The sequence below is a fragment of the Malaclemys terrapin genome, chromosome 4 (genome assembly GCF_027887155.1).
Source record: "Malaclemys terrapin pileata isolate rMalTer1 chromosome 4, rMalTer1.hap1, whole genome shotgun sequence".
Classification (NCBI taxonomy): Eukaryota; Metazoa; Chordata; order Testudines; family Emydidae; genus Malaclemys; species Malaclemys terrapin.
This window is the reverse complement of record NC_071508.1, coordinates 50,715,292-50,736,982: the sequence shown is the minus strand read 5'-3', so window position 1 is coordinate 50,736,982 and position 21,691 is coordinate 50,715,292. Positions and strand designations below refer to the sequence as shown.

The 21,691-nt window shown below is 49.4% G+C and overlaps 1 protein-coding gene across 1 annotated transcript; it reads left to right on the top strand.

Moving 5' to 3' along the window:
- Positions 1–848: 848 nt before the first annotated feature.
- LOC128836132 (oocyte zinc finger protein XlCOF6.1-like) lies at positions 849–21,386 on the top strand. Its single transcript, XM_054026149.1, has 3 exons — positions 849–956; positions 4,484–4,610; positions 20,359–21,386. The coding sequence occupies exons 1-3, from the start codon at positions 849–851 to the stop codon at positions 21,384–21,386; spliced, it is 1,263 nt and encodes a 420-aa protein (XP_053882124.1).
- The last annotated feature ends 305 nt before the right edge of the window (positions 21,387–21,691 follow it).

The window sequence follows — 21,691 nt, the reverse complement described above, 5'->3', positions numbered from 1 at the left end:
CACTCTAGGAAGGGGAGCACTTGGAGGTACCAGTGAACTGCTTCGGCAGCTGCTTCTACCGGGGATTTCTCCCCTGCTGCAGCCCCCATCTCCTCCCAGCAGACCTCAAAGAACCGCTCCTGAGCGAACAGATCTAGTTTTTCAAATAATCCACGGCTTAGGAACATGTCCCGTGACCTGGGCCAGGGCAGGGGATTGTCTCGAGCAGCCTCTGGCCAGTCCCTGCCCCACGTTCCCTCGCCCCGCGGCAGATGGTCCTAGCCAGCAGCCGGGCCTCACTGGGGCAGCTGGGCCCCCCGGCTGCTGGCGCTGGCGGCGCAGGGGCAGGGCCCTTGGAGGGCGGGGAGGGGATGGAGCCGGCGCGTCCCGCAGCGCCCAGCGAGCGGGGCGGGGCCTTCCCGGGCCAGCCCGGCGGGAAGACCCAGGGGCGGGAAGTCGCTGCCCGGAGGAAGCGGCCGGGGCCAGAGCCGGAGCCGAGCCCGGCGATGGCTGCAGCGGGGCCGGCGCAGGTAGGACGCGGGGTGGGGACTCCCCGGCCGGGCTGGGGGCCGAGGGGGGCCGGGACCCGGGTCTCTCCCGCGCTACTGACCCCGGGGCTGGGGGCTGCAGCAGCTCCCGGGGGTGGCGCTGCCCCGGGGCAGGGAGCGGCGCGGCCAGGCAGGGCTCGGGATCCCACTTTGCACCAGCCCTGCCCGGACCGGGGGCTGCAGCAGCCGGAGCGCTGGGGCCGGGGAGCGGCTCGGGGGGTCCCTGGGCGCTTCCCTGGGGCTAGGCAGGGGAGGGTCCTGTGGCAGGACCGACCTTAGGGAAAATGGCCCCGCGCAGGGTGGGGAGCGGGAGCGGGGGAGATGCGGCGAGAGACGGGGGCACCAGCCGCAGGGCGGGAAGTCGCTGCCCAGAGGAAGCGGTTGGAGCCGGAGCCGAGCCCGGTGATGGCTGCAGCGGGGCTGGCGCAGGTAGGACGCGGGGTGGGGACTCCCCGGCTGGGCACTGGTCCCTCCCGCGGTAGTGACCCCGGGGCTGGGGGCTGCAGCATCTCCCGGCGGTAGCGCTGACCCCTATCCGCTCCCTCCCACTTCCTGCCCCCCCAACTCCCGCCCCATCCAACCCCCCCCCTTTACCATGCTGCTCAGAGCAGCAGGACTGGCAGCCCCCCGGGCCCGAGCTAGCCACTCCGCTGCGCTGCCCAGCAGGAGCACACAGCCCCCCTGCCCACGGCGCTGGCGGCAGGGCGAGCCGAGGCTGCGGGGGATGGGGGCTCAAGGGCCGTAGTTTGCCCACCTCTGTTCTAGAGAGTCAGCTGAGGTTTTTTTGTTTTTTCAGAAAGATAGTGAGCATTGCTGGCACATGATGGCATATATCACAGTGGTAGATGTGCAGGTGAACGAGCCCGGGATGGTGTGGCTGATGTGGTTAGGTCCTATGATGGATTCATTCCAAAACCAGTAGGAGAACACGTCATTCTCTCTGGTCGCTCACTAACAGACCTCAAAGTGGCAATTCTACAACAACAAAACTTCAAAAACAGATTCCAACCTGAAGCTGCAGAACTGGAATTAATTTGCAAACTAGATACCATCAGATTAGACCTGAATAAAGACTGGGAGTGGTTGGGTCATTACAAAACCTAAACTTAAATTCACTAATACTAATTTCTCCCTACTGTTACTCACACCGTCTTGTCAACTGGCTGTAATGGACCACTCTCTTACCACTTCAAAAGTTATTTTTCTTCCCTTGGTATCCTGCTGTTAATTGATTTATCTCCTTAGACTGACCTAACACTCGATAAAACAGCCACCATTCTTTCATGTATTTCTACCTGCTCCTGTATTTTTTACTTCATTCATCTGATGAAGTGGGTTCTAGCCCAGGAAAGCTTATGCCCAAATACATTTGTTAGTCTCTAAGGTGCCACAAGGACTCCTCGTTTTTTATAAACTGAGTTGTGTCACCAGCATTCTTAACAGCCTCATTCAGTTCTTCTAAAATTGGCTTTGACAGGGACAGGCTTATAAGGCTTTCTGCATGTTGATGCAGTCCAGAGGCATGGCGTTTTGCAGCCTTTTCATATAAGTTGTCAGTATTGGCTTGGCCTTAGTTGATCAGTCTGGCAAACCAAGCTCCTCCACTTTTATTATATAAATCCATGGTATGCCCACATCTTGAATACTGCGTGCAGTTCTGGTCATTCCCTCTGAAACACCTGGAATAGTCACGGTCATAAGACAGGATACTGGGATAGATGGACCGTTGGTCTGACCCAATAATGCCGTTCTTACATAAAAATAATTATAATAATAAAGTTTAGTACAGAAACTCCCCAAGATAATGACCTCTTGAGATCGTGATGATGTGAGATAATGACCTTGGCAAATAATGCATTTTAAAAATCTTGGCCTACTACGAAACATATATTTATATAAGTTTCCCAGTCACAAATCTAGCATTCTGTAGCGAAGTCACTAAAACATAGTCTAATGCTCTGGCTGCTGTTGTTTGTCGTGCCACCGTTCACTCTGCCGCTCTGTCCCCAATGGCCCTGCACTGTCACCTTCTGCTGCCACTGACCTCTGCGAATCGGTCTCTTGCGGTTCCACCAGCTCTCAGTGATTTGATCTCTCTGGGGGGGAACCTCGCTGCTAGTGCAGGCTGGGCCGTCTCTTCCACAGAAATACTGTCCCACAACAGGTCTAAGCACTTAGACCTGATTATCAGTGTTTTCAGCTCTAGTGGTCACGTATGAAGCCCAATCAGCTCTCTCTCTAAACAGCAGAGGGGGCAAGTCAAAGAGTGCCTGTGACTCTTAGAGCCTACACCACCAAGCAAAACACCTGTGCCCCACCCTCTCTCTCTTCACTAGGATCTGGCATCCAAACCTCCTGCTTAGGGAGTGCAGCTCAGTTGAAGATGACCAGTGCTTAATTTGTAATGAAAGAAGTGCTGGGGCTCAAGCAAGTTTGTTATTTTCATAAGTGATGTGGCAAGCCCAGAGGTCCCAGGGCTATGAACTGCCCAGGGGCCTCAGTCCTGGCAAGCCCTAGCACAAATGAAGCACTGAGGGAGACCCCCTCATTCAGGCAGGCTAAGCACAGTTCTGCTGCCCTTTACTCATACGATAAGGATAACAACATTTCATGACCCCCACAGTTAATACTTAAGTGATTTGTAACCAACACCAGCCAAAATTGATCACTTGGGCAGCACAGCTCTTTCTGCCGGATACCTAGGCAGAGTAGGTGAGTTCATGTAAATACAGTCTGGTCCTGAAGCCTTCGCCCCACCCCTGTGCGACGAACTGGGACTCTTTGAATGCTGAGTGGGGAGTGTTGGTTGGGAAGGCAGGGGAGTGTGGCTAAGATGGTCTGCATGGGGGGGATGGTTTCAGAGTAGCAGCCGTGTTAGTCTGTATCCGCAAAAAGAAGAACAGGAGTACTTGTGGCACCTTAGAGACTAACAAATTTATTAGAGCATAAGCTTTCGTGGACTACAGCCACTGCATCCGAAGAAGTGGGCTGTAGTCCACGAAAGCTTATGCTCTAATAAATTTGTTAGTCTCTAAAGTGCCACAAGTACTCCTGTTCTTCTTTTTATGGGGGGATGGGAGACTGGCCTTAAGGGAGAATACCTGAGCATGTAACATGAGAACCCAGGAAGGGGTTAGAGGCCAGGTGACACCTTTGCCTGGGAAACTGAACAAAGGCTGGGGAGGAGGACGCTGGGGGAGAGAGAGTTTTCAGGTGCTGGCTGGTAATGGAGGGAGCCCGGACGGGGCTCTGCCCCCACCCCAATGGGCCTGTGGTGCCCCTGGGACTCCAAGATGGACCTAACTGAGGGGGGTCCTGTTGTCTGTACCTGCAAGACCTGTCTTGGACCGTGTTCCTGTCATCTAAATCAACCTTCTGCTTTACTGGCTGGCTGAGAGTCATGGTGAATCGCAGGAAGCCGGGGGTGCAGGGCCTTGTGTCCCTGCACACTCCGTGACACCCTGGCTCATCACTAGCTGTTGGGGAGAGCTCATTCAGACCTTGCTTACAAATCATCATTTGAAATTATGAGGTAGGCCAATATAGCCGAAACAAATGCGCTGACATTGTCCTAAATAACAACTGTGTGAGGAAGCTAGTCTTGGTTCATACTTTTCAAGCCCATTATGCTTTCTCAGGTACAAGTATTTTCTCATACACTGTGTATGCTTTTAAAGTGTGTATTAATGTTTCAATTTCTATTCAAATTTCCAACCAACGACTAAATTGGCAACACTGCATGTAACTGGGGGGGGGGGTGTTGGGGAAATTCAGGGGGAAATCCCTGCCCTGAGGTCCGTAGGGGAGCTGGGTGGGGTGGTGGAGTCTCCCTGGGTCACAGCTGCTGGGCTGGGGGTTCCCTGGGAGTCGCTCCCCTAGAAACCGCGTCCCCTGCTGAGACTCCGGGCTGGGGGCTGGAGCGGAAGGTGCTGAGTGTGTAACGCTTGTGCCAGCAGCTCCAGGTGGCGTTTGAGGACGTCGCTCTGTATTTCACCCGGGAGGAGTGGGAGCTCTTAACCCGGCCAGAGAAGCAGCTGTACCAGGACCAGATGCTGAGGAATTACCAGGCCCTCGTTTTCCTGGGTAAGGACCTATTTATCTTTACTCACAGCTGTGAAATGTCTGGGTTCCCTTGACGCCTCAGCTGCCATGTGCCACCCAGCAGCCAAGTGGTGGCAAATGTTAGCAGCTTTCAGAGCCTCGGGCTAATGTTAATGTAACCTGTTGACTTGCGTTATGTATCTCAGTCCTGGCACAGAGGTGGTTGCAAACAGCACATGAGCAACAACCGCTTCCAGGAATCCCAGCCCAGACACCAATGGCAGCAACTCTGCCTCAGGAACTGACTCTAGTTAGACAAATAAGGCAGGGAGAAAATCCTCCTGCAGCACCCCCCCCCCCCAAAAAGAATGAACATCATACGTTTAACAGCCGCACAGTTGAACAAATCTTGCACCCTATGCAAAAGAACTTATAGGCCTGTGTAACTGTGATGCCTGCCATGACTCAACCCCCACAGCAAATTGAGAAGGGTCATAGACGTTGCTGCTTCAGAATACGAACTGAACTTGCCTGGTGGGAGACGGGACAAAATCTCCTCTAGGAAAGTTCAAATTCATCATTCTCCTGCTTGGGATCTCTTGCGTTTCCTCTCAAGCAGTGTCGGAGATTGGGGCCTCGTCGTGCCAGTTACTGCGCAGACAAACACTGTCCGAGGTCGGGGCGCTGTTGTGCTGGGCTGCACCAATATATAAATGAGTCCCTGCCTCCAAAACTTTAGTAATAAAACAGATTCTTTCTCCCCAAACAAGCTGTTCAGGTTCCACACCGGACTTAATCCACCGGATCGAGCTAGGGGAGGCAGAGCTCTGGATCTGGGATGCCGAGAACTCCAGGGAAAGCTTAGGATCTGAAAGCCTGTCCTCGGGTGAGTCATAATAATCCAATCCCTTCTGATTTACACACCTGCTAGTGGAGGGCTCCTTAATGTAAAAGGCAAAGGCAGAGTGAGATCCACCGGCTGGGAACACAAGCAAGACAAACTGACACTGGGATTTAGGGGCCAGTGTTTATCTGGGAGAGGAATGATCCATGGAGAGAGCTCCCCTCGGAAGAGGGTGGATTCTCCATTACTGTGAGTCTGTCAATGGAGACGGGGCGTCTCTTTCTCCAAGCCCTGCTCTAAGGCCTGGTCTACACTACGACTTTAATTCAGATTTAGCAGCGTTAATTCAAATTAACCCTGCACCCGTACACACAACGACGCCATTTAATTCGAAATAAAGGGCTCTTTAAATCGATTTCTGTACTCCACCCCGACGAGCGGAGTAGCGCCAAAATCGATTTTAGCATTTCGAATTAGGGTTAGTGGGGGGAGGGATAGCTCAGTGGTTTGAGCATTGGCCTGCTAAACCCAGGGTTGTGAGTTCAATCCTTGAGGGGGCCACTTGGGGATCTGGGGCAAAAATCAGTACTTGGTCCTGCTAGTGAAGGCAGGGGGCTGGACTCGATGACCTTTCAAGGTCCCTTCCAGTTCTAGGAGATGGGATATCTCCATTAATTTTTTTTTTTTTTTTTTTAGTGTGGCCGCAATTCGATGGTATTGGCCTCCGGGAGCTATCCCACAGTGCACCATTGTGACCGCTCTGGACAGCAATCTAAACTCGGATGCACTGGCCAGGTAGACAGGAAAAGCCCAGCAAATATTTGAATTTTATTTCCTGTTTGCCCAGCGTGGAGAGCACAGGTGACCACAGATAGCTCATCAGCACAGGTAACCATGCAGTCCGAGAATCGAAAAAGAGCACCAGCATGGACCGTACGGGAGGTACTGGATCTGATCGCTATATGGGGAGAGGATTCAGTGCTAGCAGAACTTCGTTCGAAAAGACGAAATGCCAAAACTTTTGAAAAAATCTCCAAGGGCATGATGGAGAGAGGTCACAATAGGGACTCAGATCAGTGCCGCGTGAAAGTCAAGGAGCTCAGACAAGCCTATCAAAAAACAAAGGAGGCAAACGGTCACTCCGGGTCAGAGCCGGGTCAGAGCCGCGGACATGCCGCTTCTACGCTGAGCTGCATGCAATTCTAGGGGGGGCCGCCACCACTACCCCACCTATGACCGTGGATTCCAGGTCGGGGATAGTCTCATCAGCTACACCTGAGGATTCTGCGGATGGGGAAGAGGAGGAGGAGGACGAGCTTGCAGAGAGCACCCAGCACTCCGTTCTCCCCAACAGCCAGAATCTTTTTCTCAGCCTGACTGAAGTACCCTCCCAAGCCAGTATCCAAGACCATGACCCCATGGAAGAGACCTCAGGTGAGTTTACCTTTTAAAATATAAAAATTGTTTTAAAAGCAAGCGTTTTTTAATGATTACTTTGCCCTGAGGACTTGGGATGCATTCGTGGCCAGTACAGCTACTGGAAAAGTCTGTTAATGTGTCTGGGGATGGAGCGGAAATCCTCCAGGGACATCTCCATGAAGCTCTCCTGGAGGTACCCCAAAAGCCTTGCCACAAGGTTTCTGGGCAGTGTAGCCTTATTCCGTCCTCCATGGTAGGACACTTGACCACGCCATGCTTGCAGCAAGTAATCTGGTATCATTGCCTGACAAAGCCTGGCAGCGTATAGTCCCGGTGTTTGCTGGCATTCAAGCAACATCCATTCTTTATCTTGCTGTGTAATCCTCAGGAGAGTGATATCGCTCATGGTAACCTGGTTGAAATACGGGAACTTAATTAAGGGGACAGAGGTGGCCGTTCCTACTGGGCTGTTTGCCTGTGGCTGAAAAGAAATCCTTCCCTGCAGTTAGCCAAGCGCAGGGGGGGAAATTGGCCCTGAGCTTTTCACGTTTGGCTAGCAGGGATCTTCCCTGTTACCAGCCATGCGGTGGGGGGAGGGGTACAGCGATCATCCCAGAGAATTCATAGCGGGAGGAGGGGAGGCGGGGGGGTTAGTTTGGTTCCTGCAGGGATCTTCCCTGATACCAGCCACGTGGTGGGGGAAGGGATAAAGCGATCATCCAGAGAATTGGATGGAGGGGGTTAGTTTGTTTTCTGCTGCTGCTGAAAGTTAACAGGAAAACCGCAGTACTCAACGGGCTTTGCTTGGTATGTGGGAAAGGAGGGCGCAGAAGCCGAAAGACAGTGGCTTACCATGGCCGCATGCAAGCCGAATTCTGTTGCCCGGACCTGTGATCTCTAGCAGCAAAGCCACAGGCACTCAATATTAAGAGGCAAGATGCAACCTTGCACAGAAATCACATGTGCTATATAATGTGAATAGTGTTGGTCACCGTGAAAGAGTATAAGCATTGTTCTGCAAAATGTATCTTTTAAAAAAATTCTCTTTTTTTCCCTCCCTACAGCAGCTGCAAATTCTTCAAGCCTCCCTCCTCTGTCCCGAAGGCTATCACAGATAAGGCGTCGGAAAAAGAAGACGCGAGACGAGATGTTTGCAGAAATCATGGAATCCACCCGCCGTGACAGAGCTAATCTGAATGAGTGGAAGGACACGGTTTCAAAGTATAGGAAAGAAGCCAGTGAACGTGAGGAGAGGAGGGACCAACGTGAGGAGAGGAGGGACCAACGTGAGGAGAGGAGGGACGCTCGAGATGAGAGGTGGCAGCAGGAAGATCAGAGGAGGAAGGATGCAATGCTGGGGCTGCTGCGTGAGCAAACAGACCTGCTCCGGCGTCTGGTGGAACTTCAGGAACGGCTGCAGGAAAACAGAGTGCCGCTACAGCCCCTGTATAACCCCCCTCCCCCCTCCCCATGTTCCATATCCTCCTCACCCAGACGTGTAAGAACGCGGGTGGGGAGGCTCCGTACACCTTCCCATTCCACCCAAGTGGACAGCCCAAGCAAAAGGCTGTCATTTTTTTAATCTTTTTTTAGTGTCCTTTTCCTTCCCACTGATCCTCCTCCCAAACCCCACCCGGGTTCCCTCCCTCTTTTTATAATCTATTAATAAAGAATAAATGATTTTTAAACGATAGTGACTTTATTTGGTTTGAAAGCAAGCTGGGGGAAGGGGGAGGGTGGGTTCCTTACAGAGAATGAGTCAATAAAGGGGGCGGGTTTTCATGAAGGAGAAACAAACAGATATTTCACACTGTAGCCTGGCCAGTCATGAAACTGTTTTTCAAAGCTTCTCTGATGCACAGCTCTTCCTGGTGTGCTCTTCTAATCGCCCTGGTGTCTGGCTGCGCGTAATCAGCAGCCAGGCGATTTGCCTCAGCCTCCCACCCCGCCATAAAGGTCTCCCCCTTACTTTCACAGAGATTGTGGAGCACGCAGCAAGCAGAAATAACAATGGGGTGATTGGTTTGGCTGAGGTCTGAGCGAGTCAATAACGATCGCCAGCGACCTTTTAAACGGCCAAATGCACATTCTACCACCATTCTGCACTTGCTCAGCCTGTAGTTGAACAGCTCCTGACTCCTGTCCAGGCTGCCTGTGTATGGCTTCATGAGCCATGGCATTAAGGGGTAGGCTGGGTCCCCAAGAATAACTATTGGCATTTCAACATCCCCAACGGTTATTTTCTGGTCCGGAAAGTAAGTCCCTTGCTGCAGCCCTTTAAACAGAGCAGTGTTCCTGAAGACGCGAGCGTCATGAACCCTTCCCGCCCAGCCCGCGTTGATGTTGGTGAAACGTCCCTTGTGATCCACAAGTGCTTGCAGCACCATTGAAAAGTACCCCTTGCGGTTTATGTACTCGGTGGCTTGGTGCTCCGGTGCCAAGATAGGGATATGGGTTCCATCTATCGCCCCACCACAGTTAGGGAATCCCATTGCAGCAAAGCCAGCCACTATGACCTGCACATTTCCCAGAGTCACTACCTTTCGTAGCAGCACCTGAGTGATTGCTTTGGCTACTTGCATCACCGCAACCCCCACAGTAGATTTGCCCACTCCAAATTGATTCCTGACTGACCGGTAGCTGTCTGGCATTGCAAGCTTCCACAGGGCTATCGCCACGCGCTTCTCAACTGTGAGGGCTGCTCTCGTCTTGGTATTCTGGCGTTTCAGGTCAGGGTACAGCAAGTCACAAAGTTCCATGAAAGTGTCCTTACGCATGCGAAAGTTTCGCAGCCACTGGGAATCGTCCCACACCTGCAACACTATGCAGTCCCACCAGTCTGTGCTTGTTTCCCTTGCCCAGAATCGGCATTCCATGGATAGAACCTGCCCCATTAACAACATGATCTCCAAAGCACTGGGGCCCGCGGTTTGACAGAATTCTGTGTCCGTGTCCGTGTCCGTGTCCATGTCCTCATCACGCTTGTCGCTTTGCTGCCGCCGCCGCTGCCTCCTCGCCTCGTTTTTCTGGTCCTGGCTCAGCATAAACTCCACGAGAACGCGCGAGGTGTTTACAATGTTCATGAGTGCTGTCTTGAGCTGAGCTCCATTCTTGCCGTGGTATGGAGTCTGCAGTGTTCACCCAGGAAAAAAGGCACGAAATGGTTGTCTGCCGTCCGTTGCTTTCATGCAGGGAGGGAGGGGTGAGGCTGTACCCAGAATCACCTGCGACAATGTTTTTTGTCCCATCAGGCACTGGGATCTCAACCCAGAATTCCAATGGGCGCGGGAGATTGCGGGAACTATGGGATAGCTACCCGCAGTGCAACGCTCCAGAAATCGACGCTAGTCCCGGTACTTGGATGCACACCGCCAAATTAATGTGCTTAGTGTGGCCGCATACATTCGACTTTATACAATCTGTTTCCCAAATTCGAATTATATAAATTCGTATTAATCCTGTAGTGTAGACATACCCTAACTCAGCCAGCAGTTACTGGGCTGGAAGCAGGAGTGACTGGGGGAGATTCTCTGGCTGGGATAGGCAGGAAGCCAGGCTGGATGCACTCAATGAGCCTGTCTGGCCTTGATATCAATGAATCCTAGAAATCATAGAAATGTAGGACTAGACGGGACCTTGGTAGATCATCTAGTCCAGTCCCCTGCACTGAGGCAGGACTAAGTATTATGTAGTCCATCCCTGACAGGTGTCTGTCTAAATTGTTCTTAGAAACCTCTAATGACAGAGATTCCACAACCTCCCCAGGTAACTTTTTCCAGTGCTTAACTACTCTTACAGTTCGGAAGTTTTTCCTAATATCTAACCTAAATCTCCCTTGCTGCAATTTAATCCCATTGCTTCTTGTCCTGGCCTCAGTGGATAAGGAGAACAATTTATCACCTGCCTCTTTCTAACAACCTTTTAGGTACTTCAAGACTGTTATCAGGTCCCCCCTGAGTCTTTTCTTCTCCAGACTAAACAAATGCAATTTTTTCAATCTTTCCTCATGGGTCATGTTTTCTAGCCCTTTAATCATTCTTGTTGCTCTCATCTGACCCTCTCCAATTTGTCCACATCCTTTCTGAAGTGTGGGGCCCAGAACTGGACACACTATTCCAGTTGAGGCCTTACCAGTGCTGAGTAGAGTAGAAGAATTACTTCTCACATCTTGCTTGTAACACTCCTGCTAATACATCCCTGAATGATATTTTTTTCAACAATATTCCATTGTTGACTCATATTTAGTTTGTGATCCACTATAACCCCATATGGTTTTCTGCTGTATTCCTTCCTAGGCAGTCATTTCCCATTCTGTATTTGTGTGATTTATTATTCTGACTTAAGTGTAGTACTTTGCATATGGTCTTATGTAATTTCATCCTATTTAATTCCAACCATTTCTCCAGTTTGTCAAGGTCCTTTTGAATTCTAATCCTGTCCTCTAAAGCACTTGCAACCCCTCCCAGCTTGGAATCGTCCATAAACTTTGAGTGTATTCTCTGTGCCACTGTCCAAATCATTTATGAAGATTTGGAATAGGACAGATCCCTGTGGAATCCCACTCGATATGCCTTTCAGCTCATTTTTGAACCATAATAACTACTCTGAGTGTGGTTTTCCAACCAGTTCTGCACCCACCTTATTTGCCTAGGCTGTATTTCTCTAATTTGTTCATGAGAAGGTCATGTAAGACAGTATCAGAAGTCTCACTAAGGTTGAGCTGTGACATGTAATGCTTCTTCCCTATCCACAAGGCTTATTACCTGTCAAAGAAGGATATTAGGTTGGTTTGACATAATTTATTCCTGACAAATCCATGTTGACTGTTACCTAGATGAAATAAACTAATAAGTGCTTGCAAATAGAATGTTTGCTTATCCATTACCTTTCCAGGTACTGAAGTTAAGATCAGGGCCGGCTTTAGGTTTTTTGCCGCCTCAAGCAAAAAAAAAATTGGCTGCTCCCCACCCCAGCCCTGGGCTACCCCCCGCTGCCGCCCCAGCCCTGGGCTCTTCCCCCCACGCACACCCTCCTGCTGCCCCAGCCCTGGGCTCCCCACCCCCAACCTGCATCTGTTGTACTTAAAGTACTGCACAGGATCTTTTCAGGGGGAATAAGGCAGAACACCACATTTATTAGTAATACATGTATTTGTTAATACTGTATCATATGCATATGAGATATATACATATACACTAATGCACTCACATACACACACACAAGCATGCTCCGTCTTGTTGTTGTTACCAATTAGTTGCTCCCCTTAACTGCACTGGCCAGGTGAGTTAGATGGGGGAAGGGGTGGATCCGGGCTTCTGCTGATCCAGAGCAATGCTCCCATGTGACAAGATGAGACCCGGGGTTCTCTGCAAGACACCTCACTTTTATAGCAGCTTTCCTCTTATGCAAATCTATACCAGATTCAAAATCTGTGTCTGTGTCCATTGGGCCTTTGTGCTGCTTCCTTCTGGGTGTTGTCCCAATGCTACAAAGAGGGTGCTTGCTTCTAACCCCCGAGGCTGTCAGTATGTCTGATCTTCTTTAGTGAGCCCACTTGACACGTTTTATTGTCCTTGGGTCTGGCTCCCAGCCCCTCTCCAACTGTTGCAGCTGTTTGGAGGTGCTGCCTTCCATGCCTTCCTCATTCACACCTCATTCATTCAACAGGGCAATTGATTAAGGGCATGGGGGGGAAGATCTTATTCTACTCCAAGCAAAAATGCATCCGAAGAAGTGGGCTGTAGTCCACGAAAGCTTATTCTCTAATAAATTTGTTAGTCTCTAAGGTGCCACAAGTACTCCTGTTCTTCTTTTTCCAAGCAAAAAGACATTTTCCTTTACTTTAACTATCCTTAGGGGCTATAACATTATACCAAGGCTTAACACAAAGTTTCTACATGAGGCTTCGATACAAAGTTTCCATATACCAAGGCTTATCAGTACAAGGTTTCTATATTAGGCCTTGATACAAAGTTTCATGAAAACAGAGGTCACATGTGGGTAGACTGTTGTACTTAAAGTACTGCACAGGATCTTTTCAGGGGGAATAAGACAAAACGCCACATTTATTAGTAATACATGTATTTATTAACACTGTATTATATGCATATAATATATTACACTTACACAATGTAATATAATATATTTACATTGTCCCCCTTTTGACCTCTCAAGAACAATTCTTGAGTGGTCACCATATAAATCTTTTGTATTTGTTGCAAACAAACCAAACAATTATAACCAGGTGAATATAACTAAAACCATTACAATTGACTAAACACCAGATATAACATAAACACAAATGCAAACAATTATAATTATAATAATTGGAAATACAACAAAACCATTACCATTACAATAATTGGGTACATTGACAAACAAAATGAAGCCCAAGTTTGATGCTGCAATAGCCATCAAACAATAAAAGTCACTGAGGTCAGGACCTTCTTAAGCACACACAACAAATAAGATTGTGTAGGAGTACCACAGTTGTTATGCAAGGTTAAGGTGATTTGGACTTAAACTAACATTCAGTTGCTAAAATGTTGTAGAATTCCCTATTTTTAACAGTTGTTCTCAGAGGTTTCTGGGGACCTGAAAGATGGAGCCATACAATCATGGGCCAAGGTCTTACAGGTTATGGGGGCCCAAGAACTACCCTTCAGGGCTTGGGGAAATAGAATCAGAGTGCATAGAGGAAAGTGTGGAATTAATAATAATACAAGCAAATGTAACTAACAATACAAATGTATCAAGAACAAAAATTAACAACAAAATGATTATTAGAGAACCTGACAAAACAAAACAAAATAACCTTGATGCACTGGGGACCAAAGTTTTTTGGACACAAGTGGTGATTGATAAATTGGATGGACATGGGGGAAGTAGAGAGAGGAAAAGACATTTGCCCTGTCTAGTGTAGTATCCCCTCTTTTTCTGGACTCAATGCTAACACAGGACACCACTAGAGACAGACACAGAACATGCAACACAGAACACTGAACACAGACTTTGTCATGACACTATAACCATGGTATTTTATAACTCTTCAGCTGGTACCAGCTCTCCTGATGTTCTGGTTCAGAGCCTGAAAGATAGAAGCTTGGAAACAAATTAGCACAGTGCTTTTACCATGGCAGAACCTGCTTGGTCTCTGCCACAGTGTTTTTGGTACTTGGGGCTGCACAAATGCTAATTAAATGGTGCATTTCTTGTGAGTGTAAATCCTCCCTTTCTCTCAGTAAAAGGGCGTTAACACTCCATCTAGAAAAAAAAATTGTTTTAAAATCTCCAGCCATTTTGCCATGGCCTGGAGATCTGAGGCAGAAGCAGGCACTGTTGTTAACTGTTTCAATGGCATTTTGGCCCTGGGAGGAAGAATTTACCCAAATATCCCAAATATCCCCCTTCCCAATCTCCAGAGGGGTCCCAAAGGTCTGCCCCCTTCTGGGGTCTTAAATGTTTCTTCTCCTGATGTTACTGCTGCTGTAAGATTTGAGAGTGCTGTTTTAACTCTCTGTACCCAACCTGTTTTTCAGTTTCTTTATCTGTTGCTTGCCTGGGCCCGATCCTGCTTTTTCCAATAAACAGTTTTTTTTTTCCATGGGCACAAGCCTTGTTCCACTACCAATTTAGCAAGGAGGGTGGGCTTTTCAACTAGCCCCCACCCTTCCTGGTCCCATTCCTTAAACATTTTCTTCAAAATTGTGAAATTACCACAATATTACTTACAAAAACAAAACAAACAAACAAACAAACATAAACCACACTACACTGCCCAAACTCCTATATCCTTCAGAGTTTGGTTTAACAGAACAAGATCTGTATCTTATGTTTTAAACCCACTCTGGGCCAGAGGAAGAGACACTAAGCCTCCCTCTGTATTGCTCGGCCTGCTACCACCGAGGGTTCATACACCAATTATACAAATCCTTCCCCGGATCAGAGTGAGAAACACTAAGTTTTCCTCTTTAGCTCAGTCTTGCTACGACTGAGGGTGTATGTACCTCTATAACACAATTTAAACCTAAACTCCTATATTCTTCAGAGTTTGGTTAATCCTTCCCCGGATTAGAGTGAGAAACACTAAGTTCTCCTCTTTAACTCAGTCATGCTACAGCTGAGGGTGTATGTACCTGTATAACACAATTTAAACCTAAACTCCTATATTCTTCAGAGTTTGGTTAATTAACTGAAAGTTTACTCTCTTTTTTCTATAGTGCCAGGCTTGCTAAAGCTGGCAGTGTGCACACCAGTTTTATAATAAGCAACAGAGGGTCCTGTGGCACCTTTGAGACTAAGTTTTATAATAACTGTGGATTCTATGCTTGCTCCCCCTTTCGCATTCTCCACCAAAATGTTGTACTTAAAGTACTGCACAGGATCTTTTCAGGGGGAATAAGACAAAACGCCACATTTATTAGTAATACATGTATTTGTTAATACTGTATCATATGCATATGAGATATATACATATACACTAATGCACTCTCACACACACACACACACAAGCATGCTCCGTCTTGTTGTTACCAATTAGTTGCTCCCCTTAACTGCACTGGCCAGGTGAGTTAGATGGGGGAGGGGGTGGAGCCGGGCTTCTGCCGATCCGGATCGATGCTCCCATGTTGACAAGACGAGACCCGGGGTCCTCTGCAAGACACCTCACTTTTATAGCAGCTTTTTTTTATGCAAATTTATACCAGATTTAAACTTTGTGTCTGTGTCTATTGGTCCTTTGTGCTGCTTTCTTTTGAGTGTTGTCCCAATGCTGCAAAGAAGGTGTTTTCAAAGAAGGTGCTTGCTTTTAACCCCCGAGGCTGTGGGTATGTCTGCTTGTCTTTAATGAGCCCACTTGACACGTTTTATTGTTCTTGGGTCTGGCTTCCAGTCCTTCTCCAACAGTTGAGGCTGTCTGGAGGTGCTGCCTTACATGCCTTCCTTATTCACACCTCATTCATTCAACAGGGCAATTGATTAAGAGTAGGGGGGAGAGCTCTTGTTCTACTGCTAGCAAAAAGAAATTTTTCTTTTATCTTATTCTATCCTTAGGGGCTATAATATTATACCAAGGGCAATGCAAAGTTTTTAAATGAGGCTTTGATACAAAGTCCCATGAAAACAGAGGTCACACGTGGGTAGACCCACCACCAGGTTATATGAAGAGGCACAATGTAAAGTCATATGAAAATTATCAGAGATTTATCTACACACCCTCCTGCCGCCCCAGCCTTGGGTCACTGGTAACTCGCTCCCAGGGCGGGTCATTCAGCAGGAATTTTGGATGTGCACAGAACACAGACAGGATTGGTTCCCATACGGTTACAGAACTGCAGTGAAGTGGAACAATTTTCAGCTTGTGTGATTGGAGGATATCTGGATGCATATTATAAGACTGTCCTACATAAATGAGGAAAAGTTGAGGTGCCTTTATTATTCTTTTGTTCCACTCTTTGTTTCTATGGGGAATTTGCCAATGCAATATCACTGTCTTCCTTTTAAACAAATAAAACTAAAAAAAAAGGCAATGGCTGTTGAAAATAGCAATTCCAGTCCTAAAAACCACTGGGAAGCATTTCTTGCTCAATTTTATCCTACTTTTTCTATAGCAAGTTTCAGTGGATCAGTATATTTGATTTGGGAGAAATGAAGTAACAGCTGCCCAAATTGAGCTTGAGCACTCCTGAATTTTGAGGGTGTTCAAATCTGGAAGGCAGGTGCTCGATTCCCTTTCTGAATATTAGCTAAATCTGGAAAAGGAAAAGTCAATTTCTGCTTCCATGGCTCAGAAGTGGAAATCCTCCTATGTGCCTAGTAGTGTATCTAAAGCTGCCCAGGTCCTCTAGTAGAGCCTCCCCTCCCGTACTTTACATTTTAAATTCTAGTGGGATCTACATACCTCCCTTGCTAGGCTTCAGATAGAGAGGGGCACTGTCCATTTAGTCCACCCAATTCTTTCTTTGGGGGCTGCAAGGTGAGGTCACACCAGTATCCCTAATCCAGACTGGGGATGTCTTCTGAAGGGGATATCTGGACCAAAGCCGCCTACTCCTTGGGCATACTTGTTCCCCGTTCTAGGGTTACCTAACATACGTCTGTATTTTCATGGACATGTCCAGCTTTTGGGGTTTTAAATAGCCATCCGGGAGGAATTTGTAAAACTCTCAAAAGGTCCAGGATTGGGGATTCTGTGGGGGGTGGGAAGTGGGAGGGGGTGGATGGGGCAGGGTTACCCCCATGGAGTGTCCTCTTTTTTTTAATGTTAAAATATGGTATTCCTACCGTTCACAGTGCCACCCCGTTCTAGCAGTGAGCTCTCCATTCACAGCAAGCTGCAGCATGAGGTTTCAGCTACCTCACTCCCTCCCACTCCGTTTCCTGTTGACAGCTGCCAAGGGAATGCTGGGAAATGTAGTTCTTTCCCTACTCCAGGGCTGGCTCTATAGGCAGGGAGCTAACCAAGGAACTACACTTCCCAGGGCCCCCTGTTGGTTCTCAGCACCCAGGCTGGATCCCTGCTGCCCCTGCAAATGTGCTGCCCCAAGCACCTGCTTGCTTTGCTCGTGCCTAGAGCCGGCCCTGGTTAAGATGACTGGTCTTTAATTCCCTGAGTTGTCCTTATTCCCCTTTCTATAGCTAGGTACTATATTTGCCCTTTTCCAGTCCTCGGGTCTCTTTACCATCCTCAGTGGTTATCTCTAAGAACATGTGAATGGCTCAGAGATCATTTCAGCCAGTTCCTTAAGTATTCCAGGATGTATTTCATCAGGCCCTGCCTACTTGAAGACCTCTAACTTGTCTAAGTAATTAGTATCTATTTCTTTCCCTATTTTAGGCTCAGATCCTACCCCATTGACACTGATCTTCACTATGTTAGTCGACCGATCGCAGCTAACTTTTTTGGTGAAAATTGAAACAAAAGAGGCATTTGTTCGGCCATTGCTGCATTTTCTCTTATTGTCTTTCCCTCCTCATTTAGTAATGGGCCCAGCCTGTCCTTGGTCTTCCCTTTCCTTCCCATGTATTTGTAAAATGCTTTCTTGTTACCCTTTATATCCCTAGTTAGTTTAGTTTTGTTTTGTTTTTCTAATGTTGTCACTACATGCTTGTGGGTTTTTTTTAATATTCATCCTTTGTAATTTGCCCTAGTTTCCCCTTCTTGTATGACTCTTTTTTGGGTTTCACGTCACTGAAGATCTCCTGGTTAAGGCAGGGAGTCCTCTTATCATACTTCCTATCTTTCCTACTCATTGGATATCTCTGACCAAGGATTGGACCTAAACATTATGGGGCCTCAAAGCTGTGAAAGAGAAATGGATTGGAGATGGGGAGGTGATGAATTTGGAAGAGGGGTGGGATAGTGATATGGGATGTGGGGAGGGGGAAGATTTCAGGGGATGCTGAGGGAAAGAGAGAGGTCTCCATGGTGGGGCGGAAGAGAGCATATGGGGGCTGCATTTACCCAGTGGGTAGGACAGTGCAGTAGGATTCAAAAGATCTTGGTTCAGTTCTAGAAGCGAATCACTACAGCTCCACCATGCCTCAGGTTCCCCAGCTGTGTAATGGAGAGGGCACTGGGACTGTGAGGATAAAATCCATCTGTGTGTGTCAGTGGGTCTGGCACTGGGGGTCAGACGAACATCTGGCTGGAAAGACACGCCTGCCAGTCCATAAACCACATCACCTTCTTCTAGGCTTCCCACGCCTCAGAAAATCATACCAAGCCAGGGGTGCCCTTGAAATTTTTCAGATGGGTTTCATGCCTCTGCCCCTCCTGACTCAAGTTGTGCTGGTGTCCTGTGGCCCTGGGCACCTGGATCCAGACATAGCTCAGAGAGGGGCAAAAACCTGCTTGCAGCCTGGGAGAGCATCCCCGAGTCACTGGCCCTTGGCAGAGAAAGCGCTGTCCTCTCAACGTTCCCATCCCACCCCGTCTCTGCCACTTCACTTCGCACGTGACCTCTCAGACTGGAGCAACCTGTCCCTGGCGAACAAGGAGAAAGCTGGGAATGACTCAGGGCAGGGCAGATCAGTCACGTATGAAGAACGCAGGTTACGCCATGCAGAGGACGCCATTTTGAAGAGCAGGTCTCAGGCACTTGCAGCGTTTCACTTTAATGCTCTCAACCTACCCCGCGTTCCAGGCAGTTGTGGCTGGGGGAGAGGACAGGTTTTGGGGCCAGACGAAATCGTACTGCGGAGCACGACTTGGAGTACCTTGGTGTATGGGTTGGGTGTGAGGAAGAGGGGGTGGAATGGCCTTTGTCACATCCCCTCTCCTCCTGCTCTCTCAGTGGCACAAAATCTTTGTCACTTACATTGCTTCAGTGTCAATGCTTAGCACAGCCCTCAGCATTAACGCGTCTGTGACTGTCTGTAGATCAAAGGCCCGCTGGGTGGCAACCATTATCCCCTTCCAGTTTAGCAGTGTCACTGATTGGGTTGTAAAACAAAACAAACATGTTTTTCAGGTTACATCACACAAACCCTGAGTGACTTGTCATCCCCTCAACCCCCTTCCCACCCACCCCTCAAACCTCCACCCTCTTCAGGATTCTAATTTAGTTTTAGCTTTGCACAAAGAGTGAAACATCAGGCCGAGGGTGAGTGACTTCTTTAGAAGGAATTCCTTGAAAAGGACTCACTCCCCCGCAGGAATAAGCTGTGTTGTTCTAAGCAGCTTTCTACCGGTCTCACTGGGTCCCCATGAGAGGATTGTAGCCCCTCAGCTGGTTTCAAACCAATATCGTTTAACCAGCACAATCACGGGGGAACAGGCCTTGTGCTATAAAACAGAAGCCAGTGCAGAACCACCGACGTGTAAATAAAAACCTGTGATTGAAATAAAACCAAAATCAGTGTGAAAACAAACCCCAGACCTGGTTGGTTAGCACTTTGAGGCCCTAGTTCTGGATGAGGGCCCCGTTGTGCCAGGCACTGGGTGTATCCTGGGCAAGCTACATTTTAAGCATAAAATGAGACCCAAGAGGTGCGTGGCACACATGGGAGCAGGCGGTGGCCGTTGCACAAACACCATAGGGTAGAATCACCCTGAGTCAGGCTGCAGATTTGTGTCGGCATTTCGTATCAGTAATTACAGAGCAGTTACAGTAAATGAGTAAAAGTCACAGATCGCTAAATTTACTGTGACGGCTCCGTGATTTTTAACAAAACCTGCCCTCCTCCTCGCCCTGCCCAGGGGACACTACCCACCCAAAGAAGCACCTTCCCCCCAGCGCTGCAGCCCTAACCCCAGTCTGGGGCAGAGTGGATATGGGTGGCAATGCCATTCACTGAAGCTGGGCCCGCTTCCCCCACGGTTATCACTGGGGGCGGGGGTAAATCTGAGTGGCACTGTAACCCCGCAGGCCAGGTCTCAATGCCCAGAGTGAGTTGTTGGGTCCAACCCTGTGGGCCAGCAGCCGCCATTGCAGGGTGAAATCGCTTCATCCGTGACATTTTCCTGTCCTTGATAAACCTGTAGCCTTTACTGTGTGCTAACATCGGGGTTGCCTCTGCTCTTTCCAGCAGGGATCCAGATCCCTGGAGGAACAAGGGCACAGGTTGAATGTGGGGAGAGCACGGCAGGAAAGCCGGATCCCACATCCCACAGAGGGATCCATGAACAGGACGCAGTCCCTCCCCGGGGTAAACTCAGCCAGAGACCGGATCTGGCTACACACCAGAGACTCCCCATTGGCCGGCGTCCCCATCACTGCATCGACTGCGGCAAGAGATTCAGCAACCCCTCCGCGCTGACCCAGCACCGGCGCATACATATTGGGGAGAGGCCGTACCACTGTGCTGCCTGTGGGAGGAGCTTCAGACAGTCCTCAGTCCTGAGAATTCACCAGCTTACGCACACCAGGGAGCGGCCGCACCACCGTGTAGACTGCGGCAAGGGCTTTGCACAGAGCTCAAGCCTCAGTAGACATCAGCGCACACACACCGGGGAGCGGCCGCACCGCTGTGCTGACTGCGGCAAGTGCTTTGGACAGGGCTCAATCCTGAGAAGACACCAGCGCACGCACACCAGGGAGCGGCCGCACTGCTGTGCTGACTGTGGCAAGGGCTTTACACGCAGCTCAAGCCTCAGCAGACACCAGCGCACACACACTGGGGAGCGGCCTCATCTCTGTGCCGACTGCGGCAAGTGCTTTATACAGAGCTCAATCCTGAGAAGACATCAGCGCACGCACACCGGGGAGCGGCCGCACCGCTGTGCTGACTGCGGCAAGTGCTTTGGACAGATCTCAAACCTGATAGTCCATCAGCGTACGCACACCGGGGAGCGGCCACATCGCTGTGCTGACTGCGGCAAGGGCTTTGTACAGATTTCACACCTGAGAGTCCATCAGCGCACGCACACCGTGGAGGGGCCGCACCACTGTGCTGACTGTGGCAAGCACTTTGCTAGGTTGGCCAACCTCATCCAGCACCAAATCACGCACAGCAGTGCCCCTCTGCCAAGGCCAGGGCCTCAGGAGCTTCTGGCAGCCAGTGGGCCTGGCACAGCACCAGCACGTGTGGACCAGGGAGTGGTCCTGTGCCCATGATGCCTGCAGAGAGACTGTGTGGGGCAGGGAAGGGGACTTGGCTGAGTAATGTGCGGAAGAGCAAACAGCTGGCGGAATTTAGAGCAGATGGTCACAGCCTACTCCATTTGGGAGCACCCCCACTGCCACCTCCACCCCCTGTAGGTGGGATCCAGCCAGGCCTTTTGCTTTCTATCCCACACTCACGCATCTGGCTGGGATGCAGCCGGGACACCCTCACACCCCTCTAGATGGGACCCAGCCGGGAACCACCTCACACACCTACCTCAGTTCCAGCCAACGGGTGACTCTTGGGTGACATCTAG